The 17,099-nt window shown below is 30.0% G+C and overlaps 2 protein-coding genes across 2 annotated transcripts; both read left to right on the forward strand.

Annotated features, from left to right (window-relative positions):
- The first annotated feature begins 1,565 nt into the window (after positions 1–1,565).
- On the forward strand, positions 1,566–5,559 carry LOC113870256. The gene is made up of 5 exons (XM_027506849.1): positions 1,566–2,990; positions 4,262–4,312; positions 4,570–4,674; positions 5,106–5,246; positions 5,398–5,559. The coding sequence occupies exons 1-5, from the start codon at positions 1,566–1,568 to the stop codon at positions 5,557–5,559; spliced, it is 1,884 nt and encodes a 627-aa protein (XP_027362650.1).
- An 8,258-nt stretch (positions 5,560–13,817) lies between these two features.
- Positions 13,818–16,781, forward strand: LOC113869914 (transcription factor SPATULA). Its single transcript, XM_027506434.1, has 8 exons — positions 13,818–14,068; positions 14,123–14,203; positions 14,693–14,797; positions 14,912–14,977; positions 15,055–15,120; positions 16,061–16,375; positions 16,470–16,551; positions 16,633–16,781. Exons 1-8 carry the CDS (start codon positions 13,841–13,843, stop codon positions 16,779–16,781), a joined length of 1,092 nt encoding a protein of 363 aa, XP_027362235.1. The 5' UTR covers positions 13,818–13,840.
- The last annotated feature ends 318 nt before the right edge of the window (positions 16,782–17,099 follow it).

Consider the following 17,099-nt stretch of genomic DNA (forward strand, 5'->3'; position numbering starts at 1 on the left):
TATATATTGAATTTCTTCCCACGTACCACTTGTGTGCATGTGCATGAAAGGTAAGAATTTTAAAGGTAAATGTTTTGGAAAGGATATTGTTTCCTTATACAATAAAATGGATGAGTCATGGACAGCAAAGTTTTCAAGGCGTTCATACAACTCTATCATAGGTATTAAGAGCAAGCCATGAAAGGAGATTTTGGATGACCCTCCAATTCAATCTATAAATTAGTCTCCACTAATTTTATGTTGTTCATCTTAGCACAGAAGAAAGTGTGAGGAGAAAAAGTGAAAAGGTTGTTTAGCACTGACCAGTTCTCGAGTCTACTGATCTTTCGGGTATATGTTCTCAAAAACTATCCTTGTCATTTGTGGAATCAGTGGGTGAGAATAGTGGTGCATGTATGTTATATGACCACCCAATCTTGTACATTTGTGTGTTTCAAGGTTGGGTTTGGTACATGCGTTGTGTTGTGCCCCTCCCCATTGATCTGCTTATTCTACTTATTTAGTCTTTCATCATCTTATTTGGCTGGCAGATCAAACCTATCTACCAGGACCTTCATTTTTATGTCCTTCAAATTATTGGTTTATTATGTGATTATTTTGTTTTGAGTTACAGCTTTTATATGTATTGATTATAATTTCATATTCTTATTTTTTTTCATAGATCTACTTTTTATTTAAAATTTTATGTATATATTACCCTTTAAACAATGAAAAACCTTTTGTATACACACTCCTTTGCCTTCTAAACTCCATCTCCCTTTTTGTAAAAACTTCATATACAGATTTTTAAAATCAAAAGGAGGAAATCTGTATATAGATTTTTTTTTTTATCATGATATATTTCAGTCCATGTTTGTGAGATTAATTAGCTAATGACATTCCCATGAAAAAATTTTGTGAAGAGTTTTTATTTTATCTTTATACATTTTTAGGTGGTTGTATTTTGAGGTGTATACAATTAGCTTAAGAGAAATATTAATAATATGTCTTTTAATATATTTTTTTAAATGTATTTTTTATTATTATCTAAAATTTATTAACAGTTATAAATTTATTTATGTCTTACTTTTAATTAATGAATTTCATTAATACTTTTATAATTTTAATTAATAAATAAATAATTGTGTTTAAAGATTATATTTTTAACTCTTTTCTTGCCTAAGCGTATAGGTTATCGTTTAGGTTTGTTGACTTTGAAGAAAAAGTATAGTATAACAGTATATAACTTATATTTATTTTTTTAAAACTTTTTATATCATTTATTTCATCTCTTACGTTCTCTCTCTTTCTTTCTTTTTCCTTTTTTCTCTTTCCTCGGTCCACCTAAGATTCAAAATCTGGGTGGGGTCTTATGATTTTCCAAGAGCACATGCTCCTATAGTTTTGTTTTTGTTTAGATATTTAACAGCCTGGAGAAGTAAGTTACTTGCAACATCACTTTTCATTTGAGTATATTGAACTAGCTACGATTCTTATTTCATGGAACGATCTTATATTGGACTGTACTGTTAACTCGATCTATTTATATGTCCCCTTGCGGTTTCAGGAAGCCATCCGTCTCGACAATGAGATTTCTCTCATCTCCAAGCTCTCCCAATAGGTCTGGTGATGGAAGGTTCCCAGTTAGGCTTGCTGGAACAAATCTTCGCCCTTATGGTGAGAGTTCTAGTGTTGCACCAATCAACAATGATCAAAACAACTTAGGTGTTTTTCCTCGTGAGTCATTTGCAATTGGACCATTCGGAATGAACGTTTCTTCTTCCAGTTCATTCCCTGCCAGTTTCTCAGGTAGACACTTTGGGCTAAACTCGAATCATTTCCTTCACCCGAGGAGTGGTAGTAGTAATATTACTCCAAGCAATGGTGGCAGTGCTGTTGACATGCATTTAGCAGCGGAACATGTAGGGAACAACCATTACAACAATCAAAATTTGCCATCATATTCTGTATCCCTACATCCACATGGATCAAATGCCAGTTCTTCTGCTGTGAATGCAAATAACAGTGCTGAATATGTGGTGGAAGAACGAGGTGGTGTAGATGGCAACTCACCAAACATGAGGCACTTGCCCTTCAAGAGAAGATATGATGATGAGTATGCTTTGTCAGAATTTGCTGTTGGTGAAAGTTCAAGCATGGGAGCACAAGATGCACGAAACCCCAGACGAAGGGTTGATCCTTTTCAAGTCAATGCCATCGGCACGTGTCCTTTTTCTGGATATGGCCATTCGGGGAACTCTACGGTTGAAATTGGCCACAGTGCTACATGCCCAGTTTCTAATGAAATTGGACAAACTCAAAACCTTCAAAGTCACAACAATCTTCAAGTTAACATGTTGTCATCAAGAGGGCATTTCCAACGTGACCACCCTCCTTTCTTTGACCATGAAGAAACTTCACTTGGTGGGTTTGGCTTGGAGCATCCAATGGAGTATGCTCCTAATGTTCTTGAAACTCAACAGGCTCTTTGGAGTAACAGCATTATGAGGCCAAGATATGCTCGTGATGCATCTTATTCTGTGATGGGAAGAACAAGTGATGAAGGTATGAATATGATACCTTTTGATAACAATATTCCTGCTGCAGGTAATTTCATGAGCCCTCAAATTGGAACTGGAAGTAATTGGTCAAGCAATGGAAATGCAAACATCCTTGGATGCTTTTCACCTACTTCTTCCAATCAACTTCGTTCTGCTCATGGTAATGAACCATCAAATGCTGGTGCATCGATTCACAGGTTGGAAGTTTATGAACAATACATAAGGCTATCGCCTATTACTGCAAGCCAACTTGTGGCTTCATCTATCGGTTCATATCAGCCAAGAAATCCTAGCCTACCACTTTTACCTTCAGAAATCTCACAGGGAAGCTTCAACGTTGGAGTTGTATCCGAGAACCAGCAAAACTCTTTTGCAAGATTGGAGAATCGAGCTGGTGCTTCTGCAGTCAATCTTACAGCAGCTGAAATGCTCAGCACTATGTGGGAAGAGGTATTTCGATGTTTACCTTCCTTTAAATGGTTTAACTCCCTGTGAATTAATTTGTTGATAACTTGCTTTTCAAATATTCCTTGAAGAGGTATTTCGATGCTCAAATGGTTTGCCATTAATATTTAGGGAAAGTTAACAACTGATTGTATTTAACAGCCCAACCCTATACTGATTTAGTTGAACTAATTGATACTGATGTTTTGTGTTCTATTTTTATGTTGTAAGTCACGTGAGAATATATTTATGATATTGAATGAAGCCACGATGGGTATGTTGGTTTCATTAGTTCTTGATGTAAATTTTGTTAGAAACTTTCCGTAGTTAGGGAGTTAGGATTTTATTTCTGTTTCTGCTTCTGTCTTTCTTGTCCTTTATTTAGTAAGTGACATTTGGAAAAAAAAAAAAAAAAAACCGAGAAAGTGTTATTTTTAAATTAACCACATGTGTCACATTTTAGTTGAGAAGACAATGAATGAAAGGATAAGAAACAGAAATAATTGATTAAGTTATTTCTGTTTTAATTAGTGTATCTGATTTCTAGTTGAACTGCTATATTTATATTGGATTTTCTAATAATTTTGGGCTGCTTATCCTAATTGAGGTAGTTTGATCATTTATACAAAGCTTGTTATATATTTCTTCTCGCTAAAATTTAGAAATTACAGTTTGTCCAATCATATAATGATTTACATGTGGAGTGCGGTTGAATGAAGAAAATACTTTATTGGAAATCCTTTATGTAAATTGAATGGAAATAGGAAGAAACTTTTAATACCAATGCAATCATATATATATATATATATATATATATATATATATAGTTCGGTATATTAACCTTTTCTATGTGCATAAATTCATGAAGTGACTCGGGAACTAGTGGCTATCTATACTCTAACCAATAAGATGGACTTAGTTTCACACACATTTCAATTTGACCACACAGAAGAACATTGTTAAAGAGGGAAACAACATATATGTATCTTTCTAAACCAGACCTTTATATTCCTTTCCTTTGTTGATGCATTTTCTTTGGCAAGTAAAGGGTGGGAATATCCCTATTCCACTTTTCCTATATATCCCAATCTAGCTATCACTATCAAGAGCTGAAAATTATGCCTTTTAAGCTGCATAAGGTCTCATTTTTCAGTTTTAGGGTATGGGTAGATGCAGATCGGTTTATGTTTCACTGTGATTTTCTGTCTTAATTGATTTGTTAATTAATTCAGCCTTCACAAACTCAAATATGCATTTCATACTTCGATATGTAACAGGTTCGCAGTGTCCTAGAATTTCTGCGCGAAGATATCCCATTGCAGACAGAGGTAGATTTTCACTCAAAATATGCATGTTCTTTCTCAAACTTACTATCGTATGTTCCTTAAACATCATTAGTTGGTAAGACATAGACGAGGAACAAAACTAAATGACATGTACCAGTTGAGTTATATATTCATCATCGCAACTTTCATTATGAGTATTATTTTTAACTTGCATTCTTTTTTACTGAATAAAATTCACTTCCCTTTACTATCATCATCAACTTCAATTCTAGTATACAATTTGCAAACGTGTTTGACAGGGATTGCTGATTCTCGAGGACTCAATTGTAATAAATATGGCGCAACCTGATTCAATCCCAGATTGGCGATATTTTCCATTATCCGCAAATTTCGTGCCCTATGAGGTAAAAGCTATATAATGTAAAGCTACTTATTTTATTTTTTTTATACCTTTTACCAAATGAACGTGCATGCGGTAATAATAACTCGTTCAGGAAGTATGACACTTGTTTTCCTCCTAAGGACAACAAATTAACTTCGGTGGTGTTCCGGGTTTTAGAATAAGCAATTCGACTTTAATTTAGATTTGTTCATCTTTTTAACGTGTGTTAATTTAAGAGATCATAATAAAAAAATTAATAAATATTTTTTAATTAAAAATTTAATGTTACTAATGCATTGAATTTAACAAAGGATCACATAACTTTTAATAAATCTTATATAGAGAATTTTATCAGATGTTCTTGGAGATAGTTAAAAAAAATAGTAAATTTATCTATCATTTTAGCTTTTGGTTACAAAGTCTTGCTCCACAAATAATGATTTGAAGCTACAGATGATCGCTGCTCTACAACGTCATCTAGGCCACGCGGAGGCAGGACTCCGTGAGGAATATATTCTATCGAACATTGAGCGTGAAATTTTCCAGTCCATCACTGAGGGGAGTCCACAAAATGAAACCTGCAGCATATGTCTGGTAAGGCCAACTATGTGTTTCAGTAACCATTGTCGAATTTGACGAGTTAATTAATTAGTACATGGAGCATATATGCTTGACATTGTTCACATTTCGTTTCACACCGTTTCTTTTGATTATCTAACATTTTATTTTTTTTTGTAAACAATAGGAGGACTATGTCAATGGAGAAGAACTTGGGAAACTGAATTGCCGCCACAAATTTCACGTTAGCTGCATCAAAGATTGGTTGGTTCTGAACAACACATGCCCCATTTGCAAGAGAACCGCGCTGGCTGTTGAAGATGACCAAACTGCTGAGGGAACAGTGTGATGAATACCTGCTTCCTATTATTTTAATAAAGACATAAGTACCTAAGTTTTTCCCTTCATGCTATGAACTTTCATTTATATTTGCTAATTAAGGTCTCTAGCTGACCAATATGCCTTGAGCAACATTCCTGTTTTTCTCTTCTTTCAATATTTGAATGTTTTCAAAGGTGGGTTTGCATGACAGAAAGTCATTCCCAACATTATGTTTTATTGTTCCATTTGAATCAATTGAATGATAATTAAGTCAAAGAAACTCCAGTTATTTCTACTTCTTTTTATGCGGTTATCTTATGCTTAAAACAAAATAATAATCCTTTCACACTTTCGAGAATATTACGTATAATCACTTATGAACAAGAGTCGAAAAATCCGCATGGAGTGATGGACAACAAATATATTGTGATTCAATTATTATACTTTTTTCATCCTTTTTTTCATCACTTAATAACATTTTTTATTTATTATTTCTTTTTTAATCTTTCTATTTTCCAAGTATGTATATATATATATATATATATACTTACTAGGGTATCTGAAATATTTCCTATTATAACTTAAGGAAAAAAAGTGGATTATGAAAAGGTGTAAAAAATTGAGTGTCAACAACTTGGGATCCTATGCCTATGGTTACATAGCTCTTTGTTCAATAGTTATGCTTGTTATTTTTGTGGACCGTTGAATTGCTTACATTTTTTACATAATTTTGATTTATAAATATATTAATAATGTATATATTTATTTAACGTATATTATTTTTCTTTTTATATTACATTACATGATCACATGTTATAATATATTGTTCTTTTGGTGAGATTAATAAACATTTGTTTCATTTTTTTATTTATTACTTAGGTTTTTTTCACTAAGAAAATAATTAATGTCCTAATTGTATAAAAAGTGCTACTTAAATTCTACTTTTATTTTTTCTAATTAATTAAATTTTTATTTAATAATCTTACTCATTAATTCTCAATATTAGAAGTAAAATATATTTTAAGGATTAGTCTGCGGGTAAGTTATGAAGAAATTTATTATTCGGTCTCATTGTTTTTTAGAGTTTACAATAATTAATTATCCATCTTATGAAAAATATGTACAATAATTAAGATTTTTGTAAAGAATAAGGCAAAATAAACACTTTTTTAAAAAAATTTAAAACGATAAAGAAAAAATAAAGAGAGTAAAAAAAAGTTACAAATTAGAGAAAGGAAGGGTAAAATTAAAAATTAAATAATGATGTTATGCAAATAAGAACATTATTTTGTTTTTCTAAATTTTGAAAAATAATCTTAAACAATAGATAAAAAAATGATAGTGGAGTAAGTTTTTATTTTAAAAAATATAATATTTTATTATATTATGTATTAAATTTTATGATATTTTAAAATTTTGAACAAAAATTTATTATACATAAACTTTTATTATATACCATTAAATACGCATTTTAAAAACTAAAATTCCATTGATGATACTATCTTCGTACAACCTAAAAAAAAGTGGATTCGTTTGTATTGTTGATCATGAATTCCATTTATAGTTTTTTTCTTTTTGGAAAAATTAAACAAGAAAATAATGCTCCATTTTATAATAAATGTATGATGATAAAAGCAGGGTTGCCTGTTTCGAAAAAAAAAAACCGAAAACTCTCCACAATAATTCAAGTTTTAAAATGTAATCAGATATTAAATTTTTTTTAAAAATAACTTCAGAATTGATATTAAGAAACCATAAATAGAAAATTATTCAAAAAAAATTATTAGGTTATCGAAGTATAACAAAACTATTTTTTAAATAAAAAATATTATGATAGTTGAAATTAAAGTTAACAAAATCATTAAATTTATTATGATAGTTGAAATTCAAATATTTAAAATTTAAAATTTAGCTCTGTCCAAAAGTAAAAGGCCCTTATTTCCTTAAAAGAATTGCTGAATAAGGTAAAAATTAAAGTAAAGAATTTAAAAATTACATAATTATTAATTTTTCAATTGTAATATTAGAAATTAATAAAGATTTTAAACATATTTGGCATTAATTTGTTATATGTATATATATTATGAGCCGCCCACAGTGAGCATAATTAAACGGTTTGATCGAAATTGGACTAATGAAAAGCCTAAAAGTATTAATTGGATGAGTTAAATCGGATTTATGTGAATCTGAATTCAATAATAAAGTTCAAATGAGTTAATTGGGTCACTTTTCTTAACCATTTGCACTGAGACATTTTTTATTTAATTCTTCTAATTCATAATAAAATAAAAAGTTGTCTTGTCAAAATCCACAATAACTCATCCGACTAAGCCGTTTTTTTTTTTTAACGTGAATCAAATTAATGGGCTCAAAGTCGATTTCGGTCCAAAAACATTTGTCTTAGTTTTTGTAATTTCTGGACCTCTACACCCAAATCTGATTGAACTCCCTCGTTGTTCACCTTTATATTAAATTATTAATTAAAATAATAATAATAAATGTTAATTTTTTAAAACTTATGAAACCGTGAGTTTAGTTTAAAAGTGTAAGAAAAAAATAAGATATTTTTTATTTAAAAAATAATCTCAAGTCCAGTTAATTTTTAATTTAATTATAACTTGTATTTTAACTTTTATTTTGAACTTAAGTTTAAATTGATTCATAAGTTTTATTTATTTATTATTATTATTATTTTATGAACTTGGGTTTTTAACTTTTATTGTTTTATGTTATAAATCTGTTTTTCAAATTGTTTATTTATTATTTTATTAAACTTGACTCTGTTTTCTAATTTTAGGATTATTTTTTATTATTTTATTTGGATTTTTTAAAAACCAAAATCATGGAACCATACAAAATAATATTTACTAAAGCAAAATACAAATTTTTCTCAACTTCGATAGTTAATTACTTTAAAATAATATTTTTATATACAATTATTTATTTATTTCTAATGTAATAAATATGCCTTTAATAAAACTTTATTATTTTTGCATATTTAAAAGTTAAAGTTAACAAATTATAAAAATATAATATACATTATTAATATAAATTAGCTTTAAATTAAATTAAAAGATAAAAAATTATTCTTTATGAATATATTTTCATTACATTTTTTAAGGAATATTTTATTTATTACTACTTTCTTAATCAATCTTTGTAAGGTAAATATAACATAGTGCTCTAATGGTTAAGAAATACAAAATAAAGATACTTTTTAGAATTTAATTAATTTATATTTTTCTTATAAAATTCAATATAATCTACCACATTTCTTTAAAAAAATTCTATTTATTTGGTTGATAATATTTTCTAGAACCCTAATTAACAATTTTTTTTAATAAAAAATAATAATATACTATTTGTCACATACTTTTAAAAGTATATTAACAAAATTATTTTAATTTAATAATTATATCGTATGTTTATATAAAATTTATTAACAATTTAAAAATATTAAAATGTACATTTTTATTGGACTTTTCCCCTAAAAAATATATTTGAAAACTCTAATTATCAAATTAAGCTTGTTTGAATATATATATATATATGCCACATTATAGGATATATACATGTATGGATTATACAATTTTTTTAATTAAGTTTGAAAATGTATTTTTTATAGTTAAAAATCGTTCTTATGATTCTTAAAAACAATGGTTAACAATAATAGGGTTGCTAAGCTTTCAATATCCCTGTTCCCATAACGTTAGGCAGTTGTCTCCTCAGTCCTCGTCCATTGTCTCGTGAAAGTCAGAGTCAAAAAGTTGCTTTACCCCGCAATAAGATATTGGATTCGGGTAGGAGCAGGACTACCTCTCCATTCACCTCCTACCGTTCGATCCATCTTCTAAATCATAGCACGCACTTTGTAAAACTCATTTACCAATAAGAATGCGCCACGTGCGTATGATAGACAATGGGGCATTTGGTTAAGTTGACCAGTTAACCATCATATCGCCGTCGATGAAAGAATATAGATACACATCTCGAGGGTCTCATCATTCACCTCTCACAAGCGTGGACCCCCCTATTCTACTCCTCACCACCCACGTCAGATAGATATAAATAATATAGATATATTATTTATTATATATAGTTTTAAATTATGTATCATAAAAAGCATGATATTTTTAAATATTTTATAAAAATATATAATTTTAAAATATTTTGTTGCAATTTTTAATATAAATATTTATAAAATAATTAAAATTTTAAATTTTTTTTAAACATCAATTTTTTATTAAAGATAAAGTTACAATTCTAAAAAAAATTATTTGATGATTTTTAAATAAAATATAAAAATTTATAAAAATTTAATTTATTAGTGATATTTTTTAAAAAAATTAAAATATTTTTAATTTTTCAAGACATCATATTTAAATAATTTTATCTTTTTTTTAACTTCACTCCTCTTATTTCAATATTATTTTTACTTTATTTTATTTTACAAAATATTTTTTGTGTCTAACAAAGCATAATAAGAAATTAATAGCAATTTAATTTAAATGTACTGATAGTATATTTTTTTTATCGTGTCACTTAATTATAGGTTTATATACTAATAAAATTGTTAATTTTACGATAATTAATTTTAAAATTATATTAATATTATATTTCAATTAATTTTTGTATTAAAAGTATATTAAAATTAAAATAATAAATAATATTTTATTTTAAAATTATAATATATAGTTATTGTTATGAATATACTAAATGCCTAAATGGTGTGATGTTGTTACTTTTAATACAAAATTATCACACAAAAATTTTATTGTGTATTTTTATGTATATTAAATATTTATTTTAAAAATAAAATATAAAAATTTCATTCTTCTACGTTATTTTAATAAAATATAAAACTTAAAAAAATTCCTCTATTCTTGTTTTTTTTATGCTAGGGAGCAAGGAATACATCATTTACTGTATTTTTAATATGTTATATTTAAAAATATTATATATCAAACTATGAGATTTTGAAAAATATAAAAAACATTAAAGACTATTTTAAATAAAAATCATTTAATATACAATTTTTAAAATACCATAAAAAAATCCTTTCCTTATGTTATATTTTTCACCACTTTTGCATAGCAAACAAAGCATGAGAGAGAGAGAGAAAAATAGTGTTTGATTGGTGATGGTAGGTGTTACTTGCCGTGTATGATCGTTGATCCCTTGTGTGTGTGACGTTGGATGACATTGACGCAGATACTGTGGTGGTCCATCCTGCAGGACAGACTTTACAACGCTGGATTCGAGATTGCTTAACCAATCATAATTTGACACGTACTCGTACGAATAAACAAGGCTTCCCCAAAGATATTACTAAATATTTGTAACATTGTTGTATGTCGGGTTAAGGTGACGTTGGGTCGGACAAGACAATGATAGAGTTTGAGCCGTAGAGAGTGAAACGTCTGATCAAGTTTTCTGCTCTCATCTCACCATTCCCATTTTAGACTTCTCCTTTTTCAAAAGCACATTTTTATGTCACTCTAATATACAATCGACCAATAAATAAATATTTCTAAAATTCCAACTTACGTATTTTATATTTTATATCATCTAATTAGGTAGATAATTGCTATTTTTATTTGCATTTTTTAATATAGAAGATTAATATTAGTTTTGTAAATGATAAATATAAAATAATATGTTGAAATAAACGAGAAATAAAAAAATTTGAGCTGACCAATTTAAATGTCTGAACTCAACCATTTGAAGGTCGGAGCAGGCCATTATGGTCGGTGCATTTGGAATTCAGAGTCCAGAGTCACAACCATGTGATCCAGCAGATATTTCTCTTGCCTTGCTTAAAGACCTTCGTATGATGTAATTTTTAAAATGAACCTTTTTAAATAATGTGGCTTCTATAATAGTGTGTTTGAAATTTATTTAATTTATTATATGCTTATGTTTATTTCAATATTATTATTTATAATTTATGCATTTAGTTTACATTTACAAAGTAAACATATTTTTAAATATGCACCCACTGTGTGTTTTGAATTGTGTTCAATACTTAAAATACGTGCGTTTGATATCTGCCATACAATATAACTTTTGCATCAATACCCAAAAAAAAAAGAGGCAAATTGCAGAAAGTTAAGTTACAATTATTTTCAGTTTAAGATCAAATTGAACTCCAATAAAAAGCTTATGATAAGGAACAAATCAATTTTAGGCTAGAATCTTATGAAAATAAAATCGGATTGCTTTAATAAAACATGACAAAATGATTGTAAGTGTTGTTTTTGTTTTTTACTGCAAGAAATTGTGTACACATTTTTCTATCAATAAAAAATGCGTATATAATTGTAATGAATAATTAAGACACTCTTATTAATTTTCTAAACACATAATATCATATAATTTATTGATAATGATTAATAATAACCTTTATACCCGTAATAAAATTAAAGTTAAATTACTGTGCGAAACATGTTGCCACGATTGTACATAAACCTAATTTTATGTAATGTAGCTGAAGAGTTTCTAATAATTTTATTATAGACATAAATAATAATACAAAAGTTAAAAAAAGAAGAAGAAGAAGCTAGGAGTAATTAAAATTACATATAAATTAAAATTAGAGATTAAAAATGTAATAATTTATAATTTTTTACTCTCTCGTGTGTGTAAGATGCTATAACAAGAGCTATTTTTATTTGAGAGTAAAATTTATCATGTCCAGTATATATGAGAAAAACAAACAAGTAAATTAATGGATGTCTACCAAAAGAAAAACATATAAATGGAAAACATGCACCGATTGATGCACTAAAAGGGGAAAGGGAGAGATTATTTTACTTTGTTGATATGAGAAAATATTTTAAAGATGATAAATGTGACCAACTTTAGAAATTTTTTTTGGCATGATTCGATTTGTTTTAAAAATATAAACATTTATTAAAATAATAATAAACATGAAAATTTTACTTATTTTACAAAAAATCATAAACAACAATAAAATTATTATTATTATTATTATTATTATTTATATAACCAATATGAACTTTACAGTATTAGCGGCGATATAGCAACAATACAAGTGCACTTATATCATTTAAATTCATATACTCTGCATCATTGTTATTTTGGGACTCGATAGCATTTCTGCAGTAATCATTCAATAACTTATATATATATATATATATATATATATATATAAAGGATAAATGCTTATATTTGTATGAAAATTTAATTGCAAAAGATTAATGTTCGATATTTCGCTAATACAAATATTGAATATTGAAATGTCTTAAAAGATATACTGTTTTTCACCACCATTGACCTTCATGCCACAGCAACATTTTACGGACCTCATCAAACTTGTATACTGCTTTCTTAATCGCAGAGAGTTGTCTCATCAAAATCATTCAGCTGTGGACTTCAATAAGGGAAATAAGAAGAGAAGCATCAAATAACAAATATACTCTTCCGATGAGTCATAGGGTCTGACAGAGGTTGATATACTACGGTCTACGGACTCTGCTCCCATCGGTATACATGTCATTCATTAAACATTCAATTAGTAGATAAAAAAAATGCTGGAAAAACATGTGTCACAAGACTACACATTCTTTATAGAAATAGAGTAAGCTATACTGTTACTTGGTTTGAAAAAATACTATCAATATACTTTCAGCATGACTTTAATTATTCAAGGATTGTAATTTATTTTTATGATAAATTAAAATTTTCCGAATTATAAATTAATTTAATGAAAAAATATGTATATAAACTATTAACTAAATATTTATGAATGGAGCGAAATTGAAGAAGTGAAAGCGGAACAAGAGACGAGGCATTTTAATAAGTGAAAAAAGAATAGTAGAAAAAATGATAATGAGCGTCACGTGGCACTGGCACACGTAGTGGAGCGTGCAAGCACGGGACATGCACAGTTGCACTCCACTTGACTGACACAGCATTAACAGGAACAAGAACAGTAACAGGAACAGAAACATTAACAGCAACAAGAGGCCTCGTATTTGTAGTGGTTAAGGTTAATAATATAGTTATTTTTTTTAATACAAGTGGAAAGTGAAACATCCTTAGAAGTTATGGCGCGTGGGCATAAGCAATAGATAGCATAACATAATTCTGATCCAAAACCCGCCCACAATTCCCCATATCATGTCCTTCCTTTTCCATTTCCATTGGTTTCTGAAAGTAGTTGCATTACCATTACTTTGCCTCTCTACACCACCCCAACCAATACTTTCATTTCTGCAACCAACTTTCTTCTAACTCTCAACCAAAATCCACTCGCATTTTTCTTCACCACCCTCTCAGGTGTAGGAATGGGTGACATGTACCATTTTGACAAAAACCTCTCTTCTTCCTCTTCTCAAGATGAAATCTCACTTTTTCTGCGTCAGATTCTCCTCCGTTCGTCTTCTTCTTCTCACCCCATCCCTGGATCCTGCAACCACAACGCTTCTCAGCAAAACACCATCAATGCACACCCTTATCTCATATCTTCACCGCTTCATGATGGGAAGATCTCACCCCTTGATTCCGCTGCTGCAGTGACCGCATCTTTTGTCTCGGCTTCAGGTACTTGCAGCTCCATCAAGGGTCAGGGTGGTTCTGCTGCAAATGTGTCTTCTTCTTCTGTTGGAGTTAGCGAGAACGAGAATGATGACTATGATTGTGAAAGTGAGGTATTGTACCACCCTATTGTCTCTCCTCTACTGTTCAAGTTTGTGGCTTTCTTTGTAGTTTTGCTGTGCTCAAGTTTGACAACGAAGATAATATAAGATGCCATGTTTTGCTTCTCTCCAATTTTTTTTTGTTATCATGATCATAATACTGTAGGTTCCCAGTTTTACATTGTTAGCTTAATACCTTGGAATGGCTTCTATCTTCTAAGTTTTTAACACCAACATATGTAACTTATTTTTGGGGTAATATGGTTAGGTCTGTGGTTGATGATAATATTGATAACAAGGGGTGTGGAAAAAAATTAACAAAATAAAACTTTGATTCCTGGTTTGTCTTTAGTCCGGATCTTTGTAAAACCTTCTGATCGGGGTAAAATAATTGGGGTGAATTTGTTGCTTTGGTTGGGGTTTGAGGTGTAAAAAATGAAAACTGTGATTTTTTCTATATATAATTTTGAAGTACAATTGCCTAACAATTTCCGAATGTAGGAGGGCGTTGAAGCTTTCGCTGAAGAAGTTCCAACAAAGCCTATTCCTTCTAGGAGTTCATCTAAAAGATCAAGAGCTGCAGAAGTTCATAATTTGTCTGAGAAGGTTTGTGGATTTTTGTTGATGGCAGTTTATCGGACTTGGGTTTGATTTTGATTTATTCATGCTTGTGCAATTTTCCTTGTGGCTTTTTGCTCTGGCCTGGGACTTGTTGAGCAGCGAAGAAGGAGTAGGATTAACGAGAAAATGAAGGCTTTGCAAAATCTAATTCCAAATTCTAACAAGGTACTTAAGATTAACCGATACAGTTTATGATTATTAATTAGTCTTTTGAGTGTTACTTTGTTTTATGGGTGTGGCAGACTGATAAGGCTTCGATGCTCGATGAAGCTATTGAATACCTGAAACAGCTTCAGCTCCAAGTACAGGTCTGTATCTCTTTTATACGCTGCATTTTTTGTCCTATTTGGGAGGCTGGAAGCTTCATTTTCTTCTGTACTTTCTAACTTATGCAATTTACATTAAGTTGTTAGTTTGTGAATTTTAATGTTCTAGTTGTCTGCAATTAATTTTTATGTGAACAGTATATGCATGGGAAACTGCATAATATAGGAAAATTTGAGAAAATCCTAGCTGGAATTGTCTGCACGTGAAATGTAAATGGTATTCTACTTGAATGCATAAACTGCTACCATTTATGTCGGAGCACAACAAAATTATAACAAGTTTAGGTATCCAAAGTATTATTAACATTTGAGATGCCATTGTTTATCTGTGCTTCTATGATAATCCAGTGAATTCACCAGTAGTTTCTTATTATTGCTATTTGCATGTTTATGTAGGTGGCAGGTCTGTTGGAATTGACTTGTATATTGAATTTTGATGCCGATATTTTTAACGAATGATAACAACGAGAATTAGCAGAATATAAAATGACTCCTATTTGCCTATTGCAGAGTTTGATCTTATGGGTTGATTTGATATCTGTGAAGTTTACAATAACTAACTAACAAGGGAAGCCTTTAGTTGCTCTGAATAAAAGGAAATCTATGATCTAAATTGATATTACAACTAATTAATTCTTAGTTAAATAATTAATCTAAATCTTGATTAGGTTCACTATGATAAAGAACAGCATAGACATTTGAGTTTTAAAATAATCTCTCTCATAAGCAATGATACCTTATGGCCCTTCAAAGCATGCTCTAAGGGGTTTGGTTCTAATATTATGTTACATTTGTCTGAACTCAAAAGCTCATGATTCTTATCAATATAATAATATTATACTTTCGTTCGATATAATATAGAATTGGCTTTTGAAGGTAGTGGAGTCTTGAACTACGTGTGACCTTTATGATGGTATTTCAGATGCTGTCAATGAGAAATGGATTGAGTTTGCATCCAATGTGTTTTCCTGAAGGCTTGCAGACTCTGCAGTTGTCTCAGATGAGTTTGGAGTTAAGTGAAAGAAACAGGTCTACCCCTTTAAACATGACAGCTACTCTGCCTCTGCACCAAGAGAACCCCTTGCACTATGCATCCAATCTGCCTAACAAACACACTGTGCCAAATCAGCCATCAGCACCCTATCCTTCATACATTAACAACTCAGAAACTTCTTTTGGTATAGAACCCCACATTCCACAGCATATAAAACCCCTTCAACCCAGAGGGTCTTCTGAGGTAACTCAACCCGTTTAATGTCATGTGATCTAGTTAAAAGTATGTAAAATACTAGTGATTGTTTGATACACGTTTTCCCCTTCAAATGGTAAAGCAGATGCGAGGGGAAGGCATATTGCAGCACCGGCAATCGAGTGTTATCCATTCAGACACCAATACCTTAGGTGGTTCTCAAGGTGCCCGTGTTTCTCTTGTACAATTCAATGTAATTAAGAACTATCCATTACTATAATCTCATGTTTTCTTCCAAATCCCAGCTGTGGAAGAATTCAAGTCAGGCACGACAGCATCACTCTCTTTTGACACGCAAACATGTGAACTAAAGGACAACAACTCTTTGCAAACATGCATTGCCGGAAGAAACAGCGAGCCCAACATTGTTCTTACATCACAGTTAAGTAGGTAATTGGTAGGTACATGATGCTTAAGAAACCATATTTGATATCTATGTTCATGCATGGAAACAAACATGTCTTTAAAAAGCTTTTCACCAGACTGCAGAGGGGAAAAAGTGCCCGCAATGGCAACTCCAAGACCCCCCTCCCCAAAAAAAAAAGTCAGAATTTTGTAGTTTGCCTTTGCCAGTCTTCCAATGCTTTTTGAATTTTCCTCATAAAAGCAGGAAACCCCTTAAGCATTTTGTAGTGTTCTTAAAAAGTCACTGCCCTACCTGACATATCTGTAATGTATGCAGTGAGAACTGCAATTGTTGTACGAAGTATAT

Source organism: Abrus precatorius, unplaced genomic scaffold (genome assembly GCF_003935025.1).
Source record: "Abrus precatorius isolate BTA unplaced genomic scaffold, Abrus_2018 Scaffold6, whole genome shotgun sequence".
NCBI lineage: Eukaryota > Viridiplantae > Streptophyta > Magnoliopsida > Fabales > Fabaceae > Abrus > Abrus precatorius.

Coding starts and splice junctions, on each gene's coding strand:
- LOC113870256 (XM_027506849.1), top strand. CDS start 1,566: ATGAGATTTCTCTCATCTCCAAGCTCTCCCAATAGGTCTGGTGATGGA. Junction 4,313..4,569: donor ATATCCCATTGCAGACAGAG/GTAGATTTTCAC, acceptor CGTGTTTGACAG/GGATTGCTGATTCTCGAGGA. Junction 4,675..5,105: donor CAAATTTCGTGCCCTATGAG/GTAAAAGCTATA, acceptor TTGAAGCTACAG/ATGATCGCTGCTCTACAACG.
- LOC113869914 (XM_027506434.1), top strand. CDS start 13,841: ATGGGTGACATGTACCATTTTGACAAAAACCTCTCTTCTTCCTCTTCT. Junction 14,798..14,911: donor TTCATAATTTGTCTGAGAAG/GTTTGTGGATTT, acceptor CTTGTTGAGCAG/CGAAGAAGGAGTAGGATTAA. Junction 15,121..16,060: donor AGCTTCAGCTCCAAGTACAG/GTCTGTATCTCT, acceptor ATGGTATTTCAG/ATGCTGTCAATGAGAAATGG.